This window comes from Molothrus aeneus, chromosome 6, assembly GCF_037042795.1.
Source record: "Molothrus aeneus isolate 106 chromosome 6, BPBGC_Maene_1.0, whole genome shotgun sequence".
NCBI lineage: Eukaryota > Metazoa > Chordata > Aves > Passeriformes > Icteridae > Molothrus > Molothrus aeneus.
Genome location: NC_089651.1, coordinates 11,249,951 through 11,275,351, shown reverse-complemented (window position 1 = coordinate 11,275,351; position 25,401 = coordinate 11,249,951). Strand labels below are relative to the sequence as shown.

Genomic DNA, 25,401 nt, shown 5'->3' with positions numbered 1-25,401 from the left:
TAAGGCAGGCAGTCAAATTGTGTTGTGATTTAACATTTCATAAAATAAAAGGTAATTCAATGTTAGTTGAGCTGTAATCACAAGCTTTTATACATTCCACAGGTACTATTTCATTTAGATTAAATCAATCACAACTTTTCCCTTCTTAACTGGCACCTGTATTAATCATAATTTCTGATACATATCTGTTTTGAGCAGGTGAAAAAGAAACAGAAGAAATGCAAATAAATTTGCATTTTCATCCTATTTAACTCAATATGGGTTTTTTAGTTCTGTAATGTGAATTTGTTTCCTGTAGTGCACTTGAGTGTTTGTTTAGGAAAAATTGTTTTCTTTAAGCTTTCATCTCAGAACCTTATTCTGAATGGTACTGCTGGACCCTTAAGGGGACACTCAGTAGAAGTGAGTTTCCAAGCACTACATTTGGTTTATGGGGTTTTTTGGGTACAAAAGCAAATATCAGCTCAATGGTCAGAACCCTGAATCTTCTCTTAAAAGAAGAAATGTAGTTTTGTGATTCTTCTCCATGTCCATGCACTCTTCATAGGGAGGCAAGGTACAGTTTTCATAGCTGGTGTTTCAGACACCTTGAGAAAGGGACAGGAAGAAATGAAATAGACATGGTAAGTATATGATAGGTTTTTATAAAATTTTAGGTAGCCCAAAAAAGAGTAGTGATTTGTCATTGGCTGCACCAGTTTCAGAACTGGGAAACATCAGGTGAAACTCACATATGATGGGTTCAAGAAGAAGAAAGGTGCTGTTTCAGACAGCTCAAAGTTAAGCACTGCCCTGCTTGTAGGATATTGTGGACACTAATATGTCCTTTTGATTCAAGGGGTAATTAGATAAATTAATGGAAGAAAAATGTATCCATGGCTATTTGGTAGAAACACGTGACTTCTGGTTCAGGAAGTTCATAAACCACAAATTGCTTGGAGGTTGGCAGAAGATTATGGGGAATGCATCACTTCATGCTTGGCCTGTTTGTTTAGTGTTCTTCAGCATCTGCTGCTGGCTGCTGGTGGAACTGAAATGGTGCAGTGGTATGGCCTTTACTTTGACTCAGTGTAGGTGCCCTTGTGTTTTTATTTGAAGGCAGACTAAATCTTTCTTTAGCATAAAGGAGATTATTTTAGGAGGAGCTCAAAGATCTTACAATACTGCAAAAGAGAAGTTTAAAGTTGGGTGTCTTTTTTTGTTTGGTTCTTTTAAGGCTTTCTTTTTGAAATTTAAAGGGCAAAGAAAAAAAAGGTGAATTTGGAGAGTGGTGGTTCTTATTTGTTTCCCTGTCCTATGCAACAGGCAGAAACAGAAAGATCAGTGGGGTGCCCAAGATCAGTGTAGAATATAAGAGAGTTCATACAGAGAGGCCCAAGCAGACTCCCCAGAAGCTCACTGGAAGTGGTGGAATGTGAACATTTTTCATTGTCCCTCACTTCTCCTTGAGGCAGGAAAGTACCACTTTCCAACATGCAAAGCACATGCAGACTTGAGTCCTGTAATTTTGGGCTGAGTCAGTGCCACCATCCTCCCAAAGCAAGCCAGGAGAAAAGGTCATTGCTCTCAGGGAAGTGAGAATAGGTGATGGAATGGTGAAGAGGTTACAACACATCCTTGCCTCCCAAAAGCTGCTCTCCTGTGCCATCCCAGCTGCTGGCAGAGTGCAGTAACTGGGATTTGTGCATGCCTCAACACGTGCACACACGTTCTCTTGGCATCATTCATTTCCAATAGTTGATCAAGTTCTAATTTCATGTCAGCAGTTCTTCTCTCTACCAACAGCAGGAAGTTCAGGATGAAATAATTTAAGTCTCCTTTCTGTGCAGGTTCTCCCCTCTTCCTTTAAAAATTCTGAGGGGGAAGGTCCCACAATAGCTATTGTTTCCGTCTGAAAAAAACACCCCAAAATTACCTGCTTTCTGACACTCTCTTAAATCTTTTTGTAATGTAAATTTACCTCTGTTTGGGCACTTTCCTTATTACTGTTGTAGCTCAAAGTTCCCAAAAGTAAATTGTCTAATTTAGAGCGGGAGTGTGAAAAGCTCTCATGGGATGAGTTCTGCCAGTCTCCAAGCAAGCTGCTGGGGGCTGGTGCTGTGGGCAAGGTGCTTCACACAACCCCAGTGATCTCTGGGGCCTGCTGTGGCTCCTGGGAGGGAGGGGTCCTGCCAAACTCCTTTAGAGAAGAATAAAATCACTTAGACTAGGCTTAGGTGCATCAGTCTCAGCCTTGAATATAATGGAGGCAGAGATTATTGTGAATGCCTGTGGTTAGTACAGAGACAATTTAGGGATGGAAAACTATGCAAAGTATACTTTAATTTTTTTATATGGTGACCAGTAACATGCTGTTCTTTGAGCTGATGCTTGTGAGAGAGTTTGGGGTGTTTTTTTAAACTGGGTAATTACATTTTTATTTAAATAAAAATTTCACATTAACACCAACAGTCTTTCAAATATTTTTATGAGCTCCTTGGAAACAGCAATACCTTTCTCCTCCTGGAGACTGTCTTTAAAAACAAACCTATGTAGCAATACCCAAGTCCTTGCTTAGCTGTAATTTGACTTTTTCAAATTGAGATGTAACACATTGTCTTAGGTATGTTGATTCAAAAAGCAGTTGTGCTGTTTGAACAAGTACATTCTGCTTAATGGAGTGAGAGAGATATCTTGATTATAAAATAAGTAAATGTTTGGGGTTTTTGGTTTTTGTCAGAACTCGGTATTGTTAAATTCATTGCTATATTGTAATACTTTTGTCTATTAATTTAACATCCTTAGTTCTTGCAGTCTTTCCTAGCCTGTTACAAAACAACTTTGCTGTGCTCACTTGGTCTGTTGTGTAATGCAGATGCTGCAAGAGGTGATTTTTGTGTAAGTTCAGGTACTATGGGATATCCATGTTCCAAGAGGGAGCTAGAGAGCTATGAAATAATAAACCCAGGAACTGTCTGTAACCCTCTGTTTCTGAGATGAATAAAAGTAACTGCTGTAAATGTTTATCCCATTTCAACTTTGTTTTTCAGGTGTCTATTGATGGAAATGACAGTGTTAGTAGCACAGGAATTATAGGGGAAAATGAACAAGATAAAAAAATGCAGGTATGTGCTTAATACATAATAATTAAATATATTTATTTCTTTTGTCTTTTCTGCCCAACAAGGTGCATGACAGGGAGTCCTGTAACCATGAACTCTGGTTTGCTTCTACCCTTCAGAAGTTGTAGATTTCAAACTAGACAGATAGATTATAATATCTCACTCTGTACAAGATCATGTCACAAGAGTGTAAAAGATCTTCTAATACTTACTACTGTCTCGGGGGTTTTCCTGTTAAAAGGTAATTAAAAATTAGGTTGACTTTCTAAGATTTTTCAAGCTGACCTGAGTATTTCTTCAGTAAGAGTGTAAGTATTTCAGAAATTCTTTCCAGAGAAGGAGCTGACTTTTGATAGTATTTAAAGCAGAAAAATGCTGTCTCAGTTCTTAGATTTCATCTAGGAGAGACCATTCCAGGCATAGGTCTGGAACTGTTCTCTCTTGAATGACTTTTTTTGATTCCACTTGCCCTGTTAGGGTCCCTGACCTTTACAGCAGGTTTTATAAAGAATCAGTAGTTAAGAGTGTTGCTCCTAGAGAATGCTTAAAGAACAGAAAAAGATTTCAACAACTTCTTCTGGATCCATATTGTTTGTACACAGCAATGTAAAAACCTTTAAATGTTAATAGATTAATGTAAAAGTTCAAAGGGTAATGGAAAATATAGGTGCAACTTACTGAGTCTCAAGCTTTTTTCCCTAGGATCCATAAAATTATGGATTAAGGAGAATGGTATTTGGCATTATAATGTATTTCATTAAAGGAAAAGACAAAGAAAAATGTATCCTGGGCTTCAAATATACAACTAAAATAACACTAAAAACTCCATATCCTCACATGTTCAGGTGACAAAATCAAAAATGGAAAAGTCATTGCATTGAGAATGGAGCTTCTCTGGGCAAACCTTTTCTTCTTTTTGCTTAATTTAAGAAATAATGAAGTAGACAAGGAGGAAAAATGTCTTCTTCCAAGTTCAAAATACATCATGTGTGAAAGGAATAATTATAGGCTCACCTCTCACAGCTCAAATTTTCTATTTTTATCTTTTACAAGTTAGATCCCACAATATTTAAAGCTGCAGACACGTAACTTTTGGCTGTGTGGCATGACTGTGGAAGGAGAGAATAACTAATACTTGCATTATTTACTGTATTGGACCATGTTCCAGAAAATGAAATCAAGAAATTTAGAGGGTTTGCACTTGTAGATTGGAATAGGGATACAACTGCAATGAAAGGCAAAATTCAAGGAGGAGTAAGATAAAAGCTTTGTTGGTTTTTCCTTAAGGAAGAGCCAGTTAAGCAGAATTACTTGTAATCAGTATCCACGTAAATATTGATTTTGGCTTCAGCCCCAAAGCAAACTGAATGTGGATGTGGTTTTATCTTATACATATATGGCAACATATGTGCAGTATGGAAATGTGCCAATCTATGGAGCACTGCATGTTCCAAACAAAACAAGATCTGATATTTGAAAAAGGTAATGAGGCTTAGTCTCAAATTCTGACCCTTATAAGGTGACTACAGTTGGCCCTCAGTTGAAGGGGCCCACAGCTATCGGTTCTGTATAAAAATAGAAATCATTTTTATATCTTGATTTAAGTAGATACCTGCTTGGAACTCATTCTGTATTCATATGTATTAATCTATAATATTTGAAAGAGTCTCATATTTAGATGTAGAATTAAATAGGTGTATATTTATAAACTTTTTAACTCCACAGGGAATAGAACAGATGTCACACTGCTAAGCAGTCACTCAGACTTGCATGTGGTTAGTTAGGTGTTTCAGCTAAGAAAAAAAAAGCATAAAACCTCTTTGTGATTTCTACATGGGAAAACAAAAGACTCTCTGTGCCCAAATGGATATCTCACTATTTCCTTTCAAACCTGTCATACCCATCTGTTCATAATACACACTTTGGTTATATGATTCTGCTTTTATGCGTGCAGTAAAAAAATCTGATCCAAGGAAAAATCTGATCCAAGATCTTTGTTTTTCTCCTGTGTTACGTCTCTGAGATCAGGATGCATTTGTGATCTCTTAAAAATAGGGGGTTTAAAATTCTATTTATTTATTCATTCTGTTTAAAAATATTTGAAGTACACAGTTCCTCTCAGTAAGTTCCACATTATTAGAAAGGTGCTTCCTCCCCAGTTTTTGTATCCATCTTAATATTGGTAGGATTATGGCTGGTTATTTCCTTGCAGATATCAGCACATTACAGAATTGTTTTCATTTTCTTTTCAACTTTGGTATACTTGAGCTTTATGGTAGAACTTAGCAACTACACATATTTTTATGTAAATATTTTATATTAATATTTTTGTATGCTGGAACAACAAAGAAGTTGTAGTAGAGATATAGATAGGAAAAAAATAATTAGTGCTTCAGTGAAGGTGCTCAACCAAGTGTGTTCTTTATGATCCTTAATGTATTGAAGTGATTTCTGTGATTCATGCTGTCACAGGTTAAACAATAGTATCAATAATGGGTTCTCAATCCAGATTATTTTTCTCTGTGGTTCCAGAGGAGACTTTCTGAAGTGATGGAGTTGCACATTTCAGCTGATTAAAAGTTTTGTATTAAACTTTGCTCCTTTAGTCTTACAAAGAGTCTGAAGGTAACAGGTTATTCCATCCTCTCTGGAAAATCTGTAGGAAAGGTGTTAGCAGTGAAATGTGTGATTCCTCTGGAAGAGGAAATAAAGGTGTGTGCTGCTGCAGTCTCCCTGGTGCAGGGAGCTGTGCTGGGAGGGCTCAGGTGCCTGAAGTGCTGTGGTGATGGATCCAGGCTCTTTAAAAGGGCCAGCTGGGGAAAGAGGGTAGCAGGAGCTGCCCTTCCACTGGGAACAGCAGGACTGCACAGAGCTGTGGGGTGGGAGGTGGCTCAGCCCAGTGTGGCGGCTGAGCTGGTGACTGTGCCACAAGGCCATGATCAGGAGGAAGATGAAGCCTTCTTCAGACAAGTGGAGCAAGCCTGGTGTGCACAGGCCCACGGCCTCATGGGGAATTTTAACCTCCTCGGTATCTGCAGAAGGACATCACAGCAGGGCCCAGGAGGAGCAGTCTGGAGCTCAGGGGTGGCAAGGGGCAATCTGAGCAGGCTACTGAGCAAAGGGAGCCACTTTGCAGAGCCTCAGTTGCCAAAAGAATTAGTTGGGAATGTGAATGTTGGGAGCAGACTTCAGGAGTGCCCATCCTTAGAGATACTCAGAACCCATTTGGATATGGCTGTGAGCAACCTGCTGCAGCTGACAGTGTTTTCTGCTGAGAGTATTGTCTCCTCATCCACCCTGTGCAATCTTCTTTTGACATTTTGGAATAGAATTGGATTTGTACCAAAAGGGAGGTGATTTGAAAGGACAGACTGTATAAAACAGTCTTGATTGCTTTGCACAGAGTCGTGTGGAAGTGCTGATGTTTGGGCTGCTGCCTCTGTGTTCTGTCTGTATGAATGTCAGGTTTTGCTCATGTTTCTTGCATGTCAGTGTAGAAAGGAGCCTGTGCAAGGGGTTTCAGGTGCCTCCTGAAGCTGTGCTGTTTATTTTCCTGTTGTCATGCCACAAGGGAGAGTAGAACCTAGCTCACAGTGCTCCAATTAGTTTGATTAAAGTACATGCATGGCAGACCAAGTACAAAATGCTTTACTTCATTTTCAAAAAATGCTTATTCTAAGGATATTTAATTATTGTTTGGCCTTTCCATGAACGTATGTTTGAAGGTGGTCTGATTTATAACTTAATTTCCCTTAGGAACAGAGCTAGCACCTATGACTTGTCTGTCTACTAATTTGGTCATTTTACCACTGTGCTTATATTTAAAATAATTTGTCTTTGTTATTGGACTAATTAATGCAAGCTTTTAAATTTGCTCAGAAATACATGGCCTAGCAGAGCGAAGAGAAACAAAAGAAACCTGTCAAAATCAGCTCTGGCTTGATAGCAAAATAAATGTGTAACTTCTTTGATCCCTTTTGGTTGTTTTTTTTTTTAGTATGTGGTTGGGAGTTTTTAAATTTTTTTTTCTCTCACTTAAGATTGTCTTGCAAGGACATGGAACAAGAGTGACAGCAAAATCTCAGCAGACTGGAGAGAAAGCCTTTCGCTGTGATTATGATGGCTGTGGAAAACTGTACACAACAGCTCACCATCTTAAGGTGAGGAGATGTAAAATGTGCATTGCTACTTTGTAAATGTGATGTTTTTTTGGAAAAATTATGTGGTTAAAAGTAATAGAAATTGAGAGGGAGCCAGTTGCAATGAGGCTGTTTTGTCAGATGTTTATTGGATTGATTTTACAGTAATTGGTGGTGCTCAGCTGAGTTTATTTGTGTTCTGGGATCATGTTCAGCTGCTCTATTGCCAGCATAGCGAGGTTGTTCCTACCAGCAGTGTGACAGGAATTCTGGAATCCAGCATTTGTTTTATCAACTTTACATGTATGCATGATCATGCAAAAATTCCAGGTTTTGAAATATTTCACCATCATAGTACAAAGTGAGACTCTTCAAAATTAATATTCAGAGTGAAAAGACGGTACATCTTTTCACAGATGGTGACTTCTTAATTCTCTTCCTTATTTTAAATTAAGGAATTACTGAAATGGTGAATGGTCTAGGGCTGCTGACATTCCAGCTGAGGCTGGCACAATCCCTTGCTGATGAGGTAACCTGCTCACAGTGCTGCTTTGTCTCTGACCACAGGAGTGAGTCAATGAGTGGCTGGCATTAGGAGTCATTGCTAAAATGATGTCCTTGCTGTAGAGGTTTCATGCAATATTAGAGCATTATTGGAAGCATTCAGTGGAGTCAAAAATCAGATAGAGAGTGGGCTCTGAGGCATATTTACCTCCTGTCTTTAGTGTAGTGCATGATGGCAACTGAGCATGTATTTACAGAAGTGTTTTGTGCCAAACTTGACTGGCAGGATCAGGTTACACCTTGCAAAGAGGCATCTTTAGTTTTAGGGAAAATGTTGTTACCATATTTCATGATTTTTTCATCACTGACATAAACACACACTTCAACGTAAATCTTAGTAAGATAAATAAAATATGTTGGCTTTGAGAATGAGCTGTTTCTGTGCTGAAGTAACCAGATACAGCATTTCATTAGTCACTGTATTGGATGTCAACAGGTGCATGAAAGGTCTCACACAGGAGACAGACCATACCAGTGTGAGCATCCCGGATGTGGCAAAGCCTTTGCAACAGGTAATCTTGAGCAGACTAGCTCCTCCTGCTTGTTAGTGTTTGTGTTTGTCTGTGAATAAAGTAAGTTTTTAATATTGCCTTTTTTAACTGCTGAGTTGGTTGGGACAACTGGAAAAAGAAAGTTACATTTTTATCTAGTGTAGCAATAGAAAGGACAGAGGATTTAACTCTTACTGAAGGGGGAAGGAGGTGAAGCACTCAACACTTCGCTCACTCTTCTCCTCTCATCTACAGTCAAATAATGTTAAAAATAGGCTTTTCTTACCATTAAACTAATAGCAAAAGTTAAATGAGATGATAATAGAAAGCTGAACCTGTAGGCTAGGGGCAGATTCCTGATCTTCTGGTCTAAATTTGAAAGGAACTTTAAGAGAAGATGCTGGTTTAAGTGTTCTTTATTGAATTTGTATCAGAGTGACATCTGTCATGAAGGGAACTCTCCATTTGTACAGATTACTCTGCTCATAAATGATGCTCTCCCTGAGATGGAATTTGATTGTGCAAAATGCAATTATGAGGAATGAAACATGGAACGAAGTGGAAGAGCAAAACTTGTTTCAAATTTTATTCTTTTACTTGGAATGTAAATTAGTATCATGCTTAGAAAAGTCAGGCTCTGTTTTTTTAATAAGGTATTTTTGAAATAACTTAATCTGTTCTAATACATTTGCTACAATTGCTTTGAATAGAAACAAGCAAAATAAATACTGATGCAAAGAGGCAAAAGGGAAGCAACCATACTTTTAAAGGGCTGCACCTAAGTTTAATTGCATAGAGTTTGTAAAGGGATTTCAAAACTATGTCATTAAATACTCTCTTCCTTTGCAACACACTGGTGTATGGCTATAAACAGCTCTTTGTTTATGAACACTATTTTTGATCAGAGGCATTGTATACTATTGTACATCCTTGCCTTGGACAAAGTTCACTTTAAGTACTGAGTAGTCTTTGGTTTAAATGTTAAGAACTCTCCTGGGCTGGGTCCTGAAATTGAGTTTATTTTAGATATAAATGTAAATTAATGCTCAGCTTGGTTGACATGCTTCATGCTTTTAAAAACACCAAGAACAGGAATTTCAGCTGTTTTGGGGAGAACTCACTGAAATGAAAGTAGATGTCATTTTCTTACAGACTTTATTTTGTACAAATTTATACATCACTTGTGGATACAAGTGACATTCAGGTTCATTTTCTAAAATGGCTGTTTCAGGCTTCTTTGGTCATTATCTTTTCAGTGAAGTGCTGAAAGGAAAATTTTGCTCAAATGCTCATTGCAAAATAATTTATAGAGGGTCTGATCCAAAGTTCACTTCAGACTGGTAGAGCTTTTGATGATGATGAGTTCCTAAAAGTAATCTTAAAGAGAATGAGTGTCTATGACTGCTCTTGGTTAGCACCTGTATATGTGATTTTACTGCTGACTTCTTTTGTGGTTATTGCTTTTCCTGTGAGCAAATAATTAGATGTCATTTTGATGACAGTAGTGGGAAGAGGTAAAAGCTCGATGGAATGCACAGCATATGGCTTCTTCAGAAGGCAGAATAAATATTGTCCACACAATTGCAGTTTATCCTTCTGAAGGGAAGGAGAAGAATCATGGAAATAAACAAAATAAGAAAAAATAAAGAATCTAAGAATTTCTAAACTGTTATCTAGAGTTCTGCTGCTCTGTTGGGTAGAATGAAGAGCTTGCAAAGAATGAAAGAGTAAATTTTACTCATCAACATTGCTGAGTGGAATAGCAATCCCAGCTTTTGCTGGTGTTGGTTGCTGAGTGCTGTGGTTGTGTGTTGGTTGCTGAGTGTCCTGGTTGTGTGCTGGTGCCCTGTGACACCCTTTGTGTCCCCAGGGTACGGGCTGAAGAGCCACGTGCGCACGCACACCGGGGAGAAGCCCTATCGCTGCACCGAGGAGAACTGCACCAAGTCCTTCAAGACTTCTGGAGACCTGCAGAAGCACATTCGGACACACACAGGTACTGTCAGCACACGTCTTTGTTCGTTCACCTCGGTGGATTTTTAGTTCTTTCTCTTTCCTCATTCTGTGACTTTATACTGACAAAATCAGCCTGTGTATATTCTCTTCCTGAAGCCCAGTGAGCTCAGCAGCATTTCAGCATGGTAAGCATTAAATCCAGCATGCTTTTCTTGGAAAAAGTGCTAAAGCATTCACACTGCCATGGCAAATGCACTAACTTCTAGCAGTGCCTCACTTACATTGTCACTGGGCCACTCATTGCCTTTACAGTTTCATCTGCAGCTGTAACAGAACAAGGAACTTTCCCTCAGTAATCGGTCTTGCCTCTTAGAAATGTCTTCAGTGTTCCTCAGTTTTGGTGCTTTAATGTAACTTGCATGCCAGCTCCATGAAAGCTGATATTCTGAGCTTGTTATCCTCATTTCCCATCTCTTCTTCCAGCAGAAAAACCAAAATGTCATAGAAAACCAACAGCTACTAAAAGTTGCAAAGGCACAATAAAATGAAATCTTACGTTTTGTCTAAAAACATTAAATTGAAAGCCAAACCACAAATTCTAGACAGCACACTACACTGCAAAACTCTGTGGCTGCACACACGTGTCAACAAGATTGCACAATGTCTCCTTTGTGCCTGTGATCTTCAAGAAAAACAACCCCTAAATGTAGCAAGGACAATCTATCACTGGCTAACCTATTCCATTAAATATATTTATGTCCCTGCTAGAACACTGACAAGCTTTTCCACTCAACTGCCTGAATCTTTGTAAGTCAAGAAGAAAAAATAAAATAAGTAGGGGTGTGGATTTTTTTTTAAATTAAAAATACTTAAAATTTTGCAGGGTAGGATGTACATGTAGGCAATAAAAATTGTAAAAAACTCAGGATTACATTAAGATATTTCTGTTTTTTTGGACTTCCATACACAAAAATATTCTATTGGGATTAGTGCTATCTTGATCTTTCAACATCAGTGTGAGCACATATCATCTCAGCTCTAGAAGAGGACTGTTGATATGCACTGCATCAAGTACTGAAAGGTTTTCTATCTGTGGACTGTTTTCTTTCCTTTTAAACCACCACAGAAGGTGTATGGTAATTTAATCTGTTTTGCAGTTGAGACAAAAGATTTGAGCCAGCCCTATGTAACCTACCCATCTGAACAATATGAGTAATAGAATCATAATCTCCCAGCAGGTGAGGGGCCAGAGGTGTCTCATTTTAGATTTATGGGTTTCCAGGAAGCTAAAGAAGGAGAGGAAAAGTGCAGCACCAGCTTTGTGCAGGTGGATGGAGCAGCGTGTGCTCATGCCTTGTGCAAGCTGCAGCAGGGCAGGGGGCAGCTCTGGGCTCAGAAACCTTTCCCTTCTTGAGGAGGCACATCAGGGTCAGCACTTGCTTCACTTTCTGCCTGTTTTAACCAGAAGCGACTTGTCCCCGTCTTTGAGTAGAGTCAAGTCTTGCTTTCAGTGCCATCAAACGCTTGCCTTGGCTTCCTCCATGACCTCCCCAGCCACGCAGCTCTGGCATCAGGAGAGCTGCTGTGGATGGTGCCTCGTGCTGCCGAGGGGTACAGCCTCAAGGCTTTGCATTTCTAGAGCTGGAATTCGCCGTCACCTGGAAACAGGTCGCTTAGCTAGGAAGTACATTAGAATTTGAAAAGGCCCCTCCAGGGACCGGTCTGGTGACATTCCTGCGGGCATTGTTTCCGAGCGATCTGTCCTGGTTTTTAGCGCAGCGTCTGTTGCTGGGTGGGGCCGGCTCTGCAGCCCTGCTGCTTTGGGACTGTTTGGGGTCCTGGCTGCAGCGAGGATTAGGGGAGCCATGGTAACACAACACTGAGGTGTTCGGGGAATACACACTGCCTTGGCAGGAAGCTGGAAAACCTTCCCAAAACAGCTGCCCGAAGGAGTGAATAGTAGTTTCCTCCGCCAAGGAGTGAACTGCTGTGGAGTTTTGTGGTATTAGTGTCTATCAGGACTTGTTCTTTTATTTCTAATTACCTACAGTTGTATCTGTAGTGGTGTTCAGCTCTTGCTCTCAGATTCTGCTCTTTGGTAAGCAGCTCAGTGTGTGGAATGTACTTGCCTCTAGAAGTGGGAAATTACCCCAGGACATCCTGTCAGTGGCTCCAACATCTCCAAGTTTAACCCCCCTTGCTCTCCTTCTCTGTGTGCTTTGATATATCTGAAAGGTCAGGGTTATTGCAGTATTATTGGTTGGCCTTGTCTGCTATTCACTGAAATGCTGTGGTGCAGTGATGTAAGTTACTGTGCTTAAACTTATATTACACAAAAAGACTTTAAAAGAACAAAAAAGTGATTTGCTTTGGTCTGGGGGTTTAAAACTTGAGTTTCATGGCTGTTTCTCTTTAGAAAGTTTGTTCTTTTTTAAGGTTAATGCTTTCTATAGCAAGTTTTATTAATCCATGTTTATCCTGGTTATATGTTAAATCATGAAGGTACTTTTTTTTCATTTGAAGAATTAACAATTGTCAAATGTCAGTGGTATGTTACACTTGGTATGGGTAATATATGTATGAATTGGGGAGGCTGTTAAACAGTTGCTAGATTATGGGCAGTGTGCAAGCTAATCCAAGCAATTGAGTCTGTTCTACATATGTTGAAGTATTAATCTCAATGCTTCATAATTTAGCTTACAGATTGTATGATTTTCCTGAATTTTGTTCATTTTGGCTAAACTAGAACACTCTAGTGGCATGTTGGTGGAGTTTCTGATTGAGGGATCTCACAGATAAAATTAGGTAGCTTTAGGTTCCTACATTCAAGTCGAAGTGTAACTTGGGATTTTCATTTCTTTTGTAACCTTTGCTTGTGCACCTTTTCTTGTCTTCTTTTTCAGGTGAAAGGCCTTTTAAGTGTCCCTTTGAAGGATGTGGCAGGTCATTCACAACATCTAATATTAGAAAGGTTCACATCAGGACACACACAGGCGAAAGGCCTTATTACTGTACAGAGCCAGGATGTGGGAGAGCTTTTGCCAGTGCAACTAATTATAAGAATCATGTGAGAATACACACAGGTATATGAGTGTTTTGGTGTGTTGTCATTGGGTATAGTCATGTTTCTGTGACTTGGCTTGGTCATTCTGTTTGGGCCTCCTCTCCCTTCAGCTGAGGATATTTAAGCATTTAGATTTCCCACCTTGCTAGCAAGGCAGAATCATTTTGGTTTGGATACAAAGTTTTTTAAACTGGGCATTGGGCTGAATCCTTAATATGATTCTGGGGCTTGTGAGCTGTTTTCTTAAATAAATACCAGTAAAGGACAAGTCTGAGCTTAACTTTGGCTCACTGTTACGAGTCACCCTTTCATCCCAGCTGTATTTTCCTTGCTGCTGGAACTGTGGTCAAAACTTCCTTTTTTATAGACTAGACGTGAAAATACTTATCTAGTGAGCAGAATACTTATTTGGTGAGCAGAAATAATAAGCACAAATTTGAAGATTCTAAAATGTAAAAGCAGTGATAGCCATATCAGCTTGGCAGCATTATGTATGTTATAGAAACACAGACAAGCTTCATAGAGCAACGTTTTATAGCTTAGTTTATATTTTTAGTTTACAATGTAATTTGGACATTGTACCCGTTCCATTGATTTTTAAATTGAAGGTTTTTTAATATGAAATCGTAATTGTTTATACACATGCTTCGTGTGGATTTCCTCAGAGCTTTCAATACTCAAAAGTGGTATTAGTCAATCAATATATATATAGATCATTGAGGAATATATCTGATCATTGAGGAAAACTATGGGCTTCCAGTAATAAAGTAACAAAATTCTCAGTACAATGACAAACTGAAATGGCAACTTTCAGCCTGTATCATTCTGCCTTCATCAGAAGGATGTTTTAGATGGAATGATAGGGAGAAAAATGGGCCAAATTTACTGGCAGTAATTCTTAAAGACAGTAAGATGTTGTATTGATAAACTTTGTGAGGCTGAACTTCTCTGTTGCCTTTGAAATTAAAGTATGGTTGGCAATGAAGGTTTGTCCCCAAATATCATTTGCTGGCAATTTTTCCTATGCATCCTTAATAAAGTTCTCTTTATCCCTTTTGTTTTCCCGTGCAGGGGAGAAGCCCTATGTGTGTACAGTTCCTGGCTGTGACAAACGTTTCACAGAGTATTCCAGTTTATATAAACATCATGTTGTACATACTCATTCCAAACCCTACAACTGCAATCACTGTGGGAAGACCTACAAGCAGATCTCTACCCTTGCTATGCACAAACGAACAGCACACAATGACACAGAGCCCATTGAGGAAGAACAAGAGGCTTTCTTTGAGCCACCTCCAGGTTAGAATTGCAGCCTTTGAATCTCTAGTAGGGAAAAAAAAAGGGTTGGATGGTATTTTGGTGGGGGATTTTGATAGCCAAGGAAAACGTAGATAAGAAGTTAAAGTACTTAATAAAGATATCTTAATTTCTCTGTAAGACTTTTTAGGGTGCTGGGCAACTTGTAAACAGAAATTGCATGGGAATTGGCCAGAAAATAAACTCATTTATAGCAGTCATAGGGTTAAGAGAGAAATTTGAGTTGAAATCTCAGCAAACCTGCTAAAAACATGAATGTGGCTAAGGGACCAGAGAGACTCTAAGCTGATTACAACTTACTGGACTTTTGTTAGGGATTTTTCAAAGAGTGTGTATATATATAACACCATGGCTGGTGACAGTCTTTTGTGTGGGAGTAAAGGTTCTGCCTTGAGAAAAAAAAAAAAATCTGTTTTTGCAGTACAGTGATATGTGCTGGCTTAGCTGTGGTTTAGAGCAGTTTCTGTAAACTGTCCTAGAGGCAGAGATGAAAAGGAGCTGCTGTGCTGCAGTACTCCTCAGAGTTTGCTGCTCATGGTATCATGAGTACTGAATCCTATGCCTATAAAGGATCAGACTGAAGGAAATACTGTGAAAGGACAAACACCACTTGTCAAATTGTGATTTTTTTGATGTGGCTGAAGGTCAGAAATATCCCCACAAACTGTTTTGGTTAGCAAAGTTGTTTTGCACCACGTTCGTGGGAAACTGCGCTGAACACCTCAAGCAGACTTACTATAGCTTAATTCCTTCTTTTAAAGGAATGATAACATGTATTTGCTGAGGTTAAACATTTATCAAGATAATGAATTTACTTAAATCTTCACACAAAGGCACATCACTAGATTCTTCTGTATGTGTGTTAATTAATAACTTAAAAAAAAAAATCCAGTTCTGTTTGCATGGAGTCCCTTGAATGGAGAGGTTAACATTAAATGAATAAATTAGAAATGTTTATCACATTTTAGTATGTGCTTACAAACTGAATGTATGTGTAGTATTTATGTGTCTTTAAACTGATTGCTAGAAGATTATACCCCCTGTTCCCAAAATAAGACCTTCTGACTTGCTTCTGGTATCTTTCCTCCTTTTATTTTTCTCATCTTTACACTAATTTTTTCTCTTGCAGTGTTTAAAACCTTCAGACAAGACTGGGACTTGTCATTGGCTGTCCTGGTAGCATTTAGAGTATGGAAAGTAACCTCTTGCATTTTTGTATCCAATAGGTCAAGGTGAAGATGTGCTCAAAGGCTCCCAGATCACCTATGTGACAGGTGTAGAGGGAGATGATGTCATTTCTGCACAGGTTGCTACAGTTACTCAGTCAGGATTAGGCCAACAAGTAGCACTAATATCCCAGGATGGAACCCAACATGTAAGTAACTCAGTGTCACCTGCTGACAAAACCATGCTGAGAATTGAGGCACAGGTTGTAGCTTCTCCATGGGCTCTCTGAAATCACACAGGATTCTGGGTAAATGTTGGTGGAAAGAAGATTCTCTGGAGCTGTGTCAGGATATCTTTAGGGTTGTACTCCTGTGGAATATCTAAGTGAAACCACATATTCTGCCATGTGAAACTGTAAAGTTTTCCAAAGTTAGGGGATTGGTCTCTCCTTGTTATCTTTTGTCACTCTGAAAAGGGCTGTTTAAACAACTGCTATATATACAGCCTGCTTCTGAGGTTTCTCATAATTCCCAGATTACACTGTTAATATCTGATGGGCATCTTCACTGTCTTCTCTGCACACACTTTGGGGGGTTGAGGAGTGGGAAGTCTTTTCAGTCCAGGTGCTTCCTTCACAAGCAGTTTGGTTGGTAGTGTGCAGTTTCTAACATAAACTAAAGGATAAGGAATCCTTTGATACTATTTTCCACTTGAATGCTCCTATGGCTGTCTTTTTTTTTAAGGTTTTTCATGGGTACATATTTTTAAGGATTTCATGTTAGATTTCTTTGGAAGGGGATTTCAACACAACTCTCTTGATTCACTGTGGCAGTATATTGAAGGCTTTTGGGAAAAAAAAATCTATATCAGCTGGCAGGGCAACTGAAATACCAGTAACGTATGTAAGATATATTCTGAATTCAGACTGAAATAAAATATCCAAGGGGCCTGTTACATTGCCAGGACATTGGAAATTGCAGCAATACTAAGTAACTGGTAATTTTTACCCTCTAAAATGAAGTCCTGCAGAAGCCTTGACACAGAATTCTTACATTTAAATTATCTTTCAGCTTGACTTCAGTTCTGGGATTTATTACCTTGTAAATCAGGCATCAAATTATATATCTGATGCCTTAATGCATTACTGGAGACATCAGTAATTTATATCATTAATTAGTTATGGATTGTTTATTTGTGGCTTCAATTCTAAGCCCTCATAGGGCTCTTTAGTATTTACATCAAGATCAAAGTATGTCAGGTGGTACACTGACCCAAATCCCACTGACCTCTGTGCAAGACACATGCATAGATAATCTGTTATGCTGTTATTTGGGATAACGTGGAGTTGTAGGCTCTGGCATTAGGCTTGCATCCCCTCCTACCACTGAGAGCCATATTCTTTTCTGTGAGCAGGTAAGTGTGTCTGAAAGGTCAGAGCTGTTGGATCCCAGCCAGTGGGGCAGAGGGAATGAGGCTTGAGCAGCTCTGAGCCCCTTCCCTGCCTCAGGAGCTGCTGTGTGTTGCAGGTGAACATTTCCCAGGCAGACATGCAGGCCATCGGCAACACCATCACCATGGTGACACAAGATGGCACCACCATCACCGTCCCTGCCCACGACGCCGTCATCTCCTCGGCCGGCACGCACTCGGTGGCCATGGTCACTGCAGAGGGCACCGAGGGACAGCAGGTGAGGGACACTGCCCTGCACACCTGCTCCTGTCCCCTCAGGAGCTGGTGGCAAAGGGACCCTGAGCCGCCACACTGCTGGCATTGGTGCAGATTCAGCTCAGCAGTTTCCAGCACCTGGCCCACACATTCCCCTCCTCAGTGCCTGATGTGTTCTACCCAGGGCTGTACATCTGCAGGTTTTAATGTTTTAAAATGCTTTAAAAACAAGGGGGCACCAAGAAAAATATCTGAGGTACCGGTCCAATGATTCATTTAGGTGTCTGTAAAATAACACCTAGAAATGCCAAGCTTTTTACCCAAAGTCACACAGTAAATGTGTGACAGAACTAAGTATAGAATCCAGTATGAACTATAATTTCATTGGTTAATATTATGGGACTGTAATTTATTTGGCAGATGGGAAACATTTGTGTAAGTCTATATCTGTGGGTTGGTTTTTAACGTACAGATAAAACAGCTAACTTTTTAGTACAAATATGATGTTATCTTTAAGTTAAAATTCATTCTACTGTTCTAAAATTGCACCACATGAAAATGAAGATAATTATTAATCTCTGTGTAGATAAGCACAGGTCTGTAGGTGCATTTCTCAAATTGCTGCAGTCCTGAGGATATTTCTATTTTAAGAGCTAGTAATAATTTGGAGAACACAATTATGGCAACTTTTCTTTTGCACAATACAATTATGCTGATGAGTGATCCCAGTTTTGACTGTAAATGTGAATGCAGGGGTGGTAGGAGGTGAGGGGCAGGAACAGATGTGCCAGGCAGGTGATTGTGTCTCTTTGTCCTGAAGGTTGCAATTGTGGCCCAAGACCTAGCAGCGTTTCACAGTGCCTCCTCAGAAATGGGACACCAGCAGCACGGACACCACCTAGTGACTACAGAAACCAGACCTGTCACATTGTTGGCTACATCCAATGGGACACAAATTGCAGTACAGGTAAGATGGGGAGAAATGGTTTTTTTGGAGTGTTTCTTACTTCTAGAGCTAGAAGCTACCTAGTCAGGAAACAAAATTATTTGAATAAGCTTGGTTTCCCTGAAAAAAAATAGCCCACAACTATATGATCTCATATTTTAAATAATATATAGGGTTAGAAAGAGGAATACACAGCATCTGATTTTTCCAAACCTACTCGTAGAACTCTGAAAAAAGGGGAAGGCTGGGAGAGGTCCAAACTTCAAGTCAACCAAGTAGTTCATGGACTCACAGGTTTTCAGCAGTGCTTTTGTTCATCCTTCAGCTTTACATATAGGATTGACACATACAAAGCCAAACTCTCAAGGATAAATTGCTATGAACTTATAAAATTAGCAAGTTTGTTATTTGAACCTTGAAATGCTAATAGCAAAATAGTGCAAACAGTTATATAGAAAGATTAATAATCAGAAATCTCTGGAAATAGTGACCTTCTGTAATGTGCCAAACCAGCACAGTACAAACAGTCTCTGTAAATAGTTCCTCACATTGTTCAAACACTGTCAGGAAAAGGTAATTTCTAGGTATGAAAGAGCTCTTAAGAGCTCAGATTGAAAGGAATTGTATTAATATCCTCAAGCAGAAACAAGAGATTGTTATTTTACCCTTTGTTAAATGGAAAGTAGTAAGTCAGGTGCTGTTGAAAGTTGAGAAGCCCTGAATTCTGAACTCCTCTCTTTTGAGCTAAGTTGGCACTAATCAAAACTGCCTGTAAGAGAAACCATGTCAGAAGGCAATTTTTGCATGAGAGAAAGAAAAAAGTAGCTAAAAAGGTCCTTTGAATGAAAGGAAAACAGGCACTCTGCACAAGCCCCTCTTCTGTTACCAGCAATGGGGCATTAACTTAAGTTGCTTTACATTAATTAAACTTAAAATACACAAATAGAAGGGAGATATTTTAGAATTAAAATACTATTGATTATTCCTGAGAGATTGATTGGCTTTTCTCTTGTACTTCAATACTAACAAATTAATCCATTTGGTTTCTAAGTCCTGGTAAAGCCAGTAGCCTGATAGTCCTGTTGAAATCCTAACGAGGTGCAAACAGAGGGGATTTGAGTGGATCCCGAATGTAATGTGCAGTGACTGTAAAAATAACAAGTGATACTTAGAATTGTCCCATTAGGTCCAGCAATTTGGTTTTACCTTTCACACTCATATGTGTTTTTTTCTGAGCCAATAGGTAATGGCCAGCTTTACATTTTTTTGTGAGGTTGAGGTTGTCTTCAGTGTTCCCATGAACATAGATTCATGGATTCCTTCCCAAACTCCATGGATTCCTTCCCAAAATTGTGTCAAGTTGTATTTATTCGGGGTTGCTTATCTTACTTCTGGTAGTACCAGATAGTTTAGAGAGGAAATTAACTGTAGAATCAAACAGTGTCATCACAACAGCTTTTTTATGCAGTTGGGATTCTGCAATAAATGAACACTTTTTCTATAAATTCATGTCATGTGGTGTTCCAAAGAGCTGACTTTCTATTAAGAGAGTTAAGAAAAATTAAGATGTTTGTTTGCTTTACCAGTGATAAAATGAAATGCAACAGCCACTGTGACTTCTGTGCCTGGTCTGAACTTTGTAATATCTGCCAAGTAAAATATCACCTACTTTGTGGGTCACGAAGTGTGTTTATCATGCAGCAGTTCTTTGAAGCACATGTATTTGGTGGTTACATATAAACTTGGTGTGATCTCCTAGCAGCAGCTATCTTAATTGTCAAGCTGATTAGATAGCTGCTGTTATATATTATCATCCAGGAGAGGTGTGACAATAATGATCACACTTATTTGGCCTGAAGTATTGTTTGGTATCCTGATCTTTGCTTTCAGAACTTTTTTGATGCATTTATTATCTAAGCATAACGTTTTGGATTTTTTTCTGTTTAAATGTGTTTGTTTCAGCTTGGAGAACAACAGTCTCTGGAAGAAGCCATTAGAATAGCCTCCAGAATACAACAGGGGGAAACACCAGGGATTGATGATTAACTTGTAAAACTGCTACCAGAACAATAGAGTGAAAGGTATTTTATTTTCAACCAACAAAGGTCCATGCCAGCAACAGCCCGTAAAAACTTTGAAGTCCCCCACTCACTGATACTGTGTACACATTTTATGCAAGAGTGAAGAACATTTTCTAAGTTTTGTGTACATAACCCTTGGAATGGACTGACATCATCTACTTCCAACCGTTGCATTCAGGAATATGGAATTAGGATTATATAGTAAACTTCCTTGTTATTCTTTCATCAGATTTCAGACTGGTCTACAAGCAAGTAAAAAATTAGAAGTATTGAAATTAATTTTTAATGTCATGTACAAATAATGAAGGCATTACTGAAGATTTCAGCTGTTTGAATAACCATTTCAGGAACCCTTACAAGTAATAAAGGCAACAAAGCCTTTTAAAATTGCATTCCATTAATGGAAAAGTCTTGGATTTTGAGCCTACTACTGTAAATCTTCGTATTTTGATTTGTTTCATACAGATTTGAATACTCTTTAGATTATCTACCCCATCTCATTCATTGTAAATACAGACTGTTAATGCTGGAAGTGCTAATTATATTATCTTTAAATTGGATTATGTACAAAGAACTGGTTGTTGAATATTAAAGAAAGTAAATCTAATGATTTTGTTTCTTTACATATTTTACTTAAGATGTTACTCTTGAATTATTATGCAATAAAATATAGCAAGATTGTATTGTTTAGATAGGATGATATTGTCATGTGACTTACTGTTTTACTTTTTACTGAGACTGAAGTTCAAATTATTTATTTACGGCCTTGTATAAATTTTTCCAAAGTTTATTTATCATAAACTTAATTTTTTGGCATTAATTTTGATTGTAATCCATTATAGTGTATTAAGCAAATACTGGTAATAGTTATTTCAAACATTCTAAAACACTACAAGAGTGATTTTTACTAAAAGGTGAAGTTACCCATTTTCAAGTGAACTATTTTCAAATGGTGCATTTGCAGCAAAAGTACAAGTACTAATAGTTGTTTTCAACAGTTCTGAGTGCCTGCTGCTACCATTCAGTACCTAGGATGTGCTTGATAATCAGTGCTTTTGAAAATCAGGACACAAGTTACTAGGAAAAAGGGATTAATGATGATGTAAGTACAATGCTGCTCTCCAACTATCATTCTGTAAAGGAAAAAATCCATTGTAGATATGTCTAAAATATACAGCAAAATGTAACTTTCAATTTTTTTTATATGAAGAAGTGTTTTTACTTTTGTCTTGTTAGCAAGCTGGTTAAGCAAGTTAAACATTTTTGGCTTCCTGTAAGATTCAGTGCTTATTTTAGATTAGTGTTAAGAGCACTTCTGACACTGAAACCTCACCTTTAGCTTTCTTCCCTTTCAAGGGAAGGATTGAACATCCTCTGGACAAAGTCTTTATTAAGGAATCCCAAGTATTGTGAGGTACACATCCTACATGAAAAAATAAAGTCCATAACTAAGTACCTTGAGGTATTTGACCTCAGAAAGGCCAAGTTTGAATAGAATGAGCCAATTTATTGTGAATTGCTCTATCAGTGTGGGTTGCAGCCTTTTATGTTTTCTACACAGAAGCAGTGAGAGAATACAGTACTGTGGGATAGAAGGGGACAAAGGAAAGGCCATTCTCTGCATAAATTACAAAGCAAAACTTGGAAACATATAGGTTGTCTGTAACTTTTGTATAGGATTGAGGTTGCTTGCTCACTTAGGTGCCAGTTTTCCTGAAATGTTGTAAATCTTGATATCCCATGGAGATAAATGTACTATGCAAGGAGGATTAATTGCCTGTCAACTAGATCAGTTTCTTAGTACTTATCACCTTTTAGAAATTAAAGTTGTATCATTTGATGTGAATGTTGAAGGGTTTTTTTTTCCTTAAATTTCATTGCTAATAGTTTCTGAAAATGGTGGCTGGAACGGTGACTTTGACTTAGCAAAGCAATAACTTCAGTTCTTATTTCTTTTCATTTCCCAGGACATTTCCTGACCACTGTACAAATGTGAGTATTCTTTCTCTTTCATACAAGTTGGTTTGCTGCAAGGTGTTCATTCACAACCAGCTCAGTCAGGAAAGCTGTGGTATTTTAAAAATTATTTCTGTGACTGTTACCTTATCAGTTACTCTTGCAAAACTCCCAAGTCAAAGGTGGTGCTTCCATGTTTTGCTAGCTCCCTCGACATCAATAAGGTGGAGTGCTTTGTGTTTAAAGAAGAGCTGAGGTGATTGTGTGTGCCTTAGCTGCAAGGCCTGCCTTCATAACAGACCTTGGTGATGCTCACCTGCTGCTTCCATGGAGCCAGCAGTGGAAGGAGCTGTAGTGGAGTCTAGACAGGACAAGATTGGGTTAGATAGATAGGAAAATTTGCAAAAAGGATTTCAGGAGGAGGAAGCAGAGAATATGACAGGACTGGGTGTTTGGCAGTGGAAATCTCTATACTTTACCCACAGATTCTACCCCTCGTTTGAAAACTGTCTCAGAGGGAATGCTGTAGCACACTAGAAGGAAGTAGCTTGTAAAAGATGTAAAGCAGATCAGCTCAGTGTATCACTGCCTCTTGCAGACTGACTCCCACATTTCCAGTCGTGATTTTTCTCTTGTATGTCAATTCCGGGTCTATACCAATTCTGCCCATGAAGGAATGAGCCCAAAGTCTTTCCAGACCTCGCAGTCAACTTTTCCCTTTTAAGTATTTCGCCAGATTTTCCCTCTGGTGGCCTTTGTTTTACTGTATTTTAGTGTCTCTCCTGATAGTAAAGGAGGTGATTATTTTTGGTGCTGCAGGCTGATGACCTATTGTGCCAGACACACTCTACATAACAACAGGACGGCTTTTACCCTGAAGGGCTAATGGTTTTCATAGGAGTAAATCCTGCTGTAAACAGCCCTCATCCTGCTGCTGTGATTAAGCCCAGCTCAGCCGACCGATACCGCAGGTCTGGTGTGAGACAGGCACGTGGTGTCTGCTCAGCACAGGGGCAGGACGGCTCACGGTGCGATAAACTAACACCGCCTGGGCTGGGCAGCCGCTCCTCCTGAGCCTGGCTCTGCTTCCGACCCTCCTCACCCCTGGAATACTGCCCCAGTTCGTCCCACTGCCTGCTCTGGGTTCTGCGAGCATTCTGCTGTAGCAGGGAAATCCCTGTGCCCTGCTGTGCTCTTCCAGTGCACTCAGGGAGCCTTCCCCAGGGAAGCATGGTGTGGAGTAAGGATCTGATAGAAAATGTTTTGCTCAATCTGGCAACTCCAGTTCTACAGCTGTTGAGATTTGTCAGACTCAACACCTTAAGCTGACTAAGATGAAGAAGTGCCCCATAACAAACTGGTTCTGTTCACTCTGAGTTTGTCATTGAATGAAAACAAATTTTCTGTGTAATTTTAAAACATTATTCATTAATATCTGTGTGGGTGACATGCAAACTGATTTTCTTAAGCAGTAAGATTTTGAGAGACTGGAAATGACAGATAACTTGTGTCCTGTTCAGCTATTAACTTAGAGTTGTTGGAAGCTTTAAAAATTTTATTTATTCAGCATGCATCATTTTTGTCTTGAAAAAATGGAAATCGCCTTGTCTTTGCAGATGCAAAAAATCAAACCCCAGACCCTTGTTTATAATAATGTACTCCTACTTTTTTATTTGCACAGTATGTGTTTGAACACCATTTTCCCAAAAGTATCCTGTGTTCTATGGATAAAACCCTTCTAAAGCATAGACACCCATGACAACAAAAGAAAAATTAAGAGCCATTTTCAGTTCCTTTGTTGGAGGTAGTAAACTGCACTCAAACTGAGGCAGAGAAGCAAGCATTTTTCCTTGTTGTGTTATGTGTATTGTAAAATGTCCCATCAGTTTGGCATTCCTTTGATTCTGTTTTTCATTCTGCTGGTGGAGTTCGCTTGGCCAGAGGAAAATGTAACAATCTCATTAGGCCATCACCATTAGCACTAAGTTGTTGACACCTCACCCTATCAGGAAGGGGTGATACCAGACTTTCTAACCGAGGGTTATATTCAAGGCAGACTTTAATTATCCCAATAAACATAAAAGCTTATACAATTATCCTAATAAACATAGAAGCCTATATCAACAAGTGAGCACTTGGTCCTACACAGTCTGTGTATTGATCTCTGCTGGAAATGTGAATTAAATCCAATCCATCTCAGGTTCTGAAACAATAAGGGATTTTCTTTGGGGTATTACTGTTCTCTTTAATTATTTGCAGCACTTTGCTCAAAGGAATGACAAACCATTTACACTTTCAGGGCACAAGTAACTGTGTGGAACTTTTCCTGTAAGTAAAAAGTATCTTATGTGGTAGTCAAAACCCTCCCGGTGTTTTACCCTTTCTTTTGTTTAAATCCATCATCACCCTTTAGGTTGATTGGCTACTGCTTTTTACTTATTTTTCAAGAGACTTTTGGACTCTCCATCGTGTTGCTGCTTGGTTCTGTAGGATTTGCTGAGAGGTTCCTGAACAGGCATCTTAGTGAGGCAAGACAAGGGAAAGAGGCTGACTTTCCAACACCTGGCAGGTCTGCTGGAATAACAAAAACCACCCACAAGGATGTAAAAAGCTCCTGGAGATACAACAATGGTCCAAAGCTACATCTCCAGTGGATTTTTTTCCCTGGTGTAGGGCTAATTCAGATTTTAATATCGGTTGTAATGACTGAAAAATCAGAAAGTGCAAGAATGGTTTGTGGGACAGATGGGATTAGCTGCTTTTTGTTTTTAAACACATACATTCAAGAGACAGATTTTTAAAAAATATTTTTATCTGCACCCCTAAAAATGTTTGTAAAATGTCTTACCTTAAATGATGCACATAAGAGATTATTAGAAGAGTAGTAGATTTGGAAAAAGGCACAGTACCTCTCTTATGGTTTTGCATGTTCCCTGAAGGAGAAAAAGGAAGC

General features: G+C 38.9%; 1 protein-coding gene across 3 annotated transcripts in view; it reads left to right on the top strand.

The window, feature by feature from the left end:
• Positions 1-22,338, top strand: part of ZNF143 (zinc finger protein 143) — a 38,096-nt gene extending 15,758 nt beyond the window's left edge. For all 3 annotated transcript variants that reach the window (XM_066551568.1, XM_066551565.1, XM_066551566.1), the window contains 10 exons: positions 3,030-3,104; positions 7,142-7,261; positions 8,241-8,316; positions 10,166-10,291; positions 13,155-13,334; positions 14,387-14,614; positions 15,859-16,007; positions 17,326-17,487; positions 18,286-18,432; positions 20,374-22,338. In XM_066551568.1, the coding sequence (XP_066407665.1) occupies positions 3,030-3,104; positions 7,142-7,261; positions 8,241-8,316; positions 10,166-10,291; positions 13,155-13,334; positions 14,387-14,614; positions 15,859-16,007; positions 17,326-17,487; positions 18,286-18,432; positions 20,374-20,457 (1,347 nt within the window). In that variant the 3' untranslated portion in view covers positions 20,458-22,338. The remainder of the gene's footprint in view (positions 1-3,029; positions 3,105-7,141; positions 7,262-8,240; positions 8,317-10,165; positions 10,292-13,154; positions 13,335-14,386; positions 14,615-15,858; positions 16,008-17,325; positions 17,488-18,285; positions 18,433-20,373) is intronic.
• Positions 22,339-25,401: the final 3,063 nt, after the last annotated feature.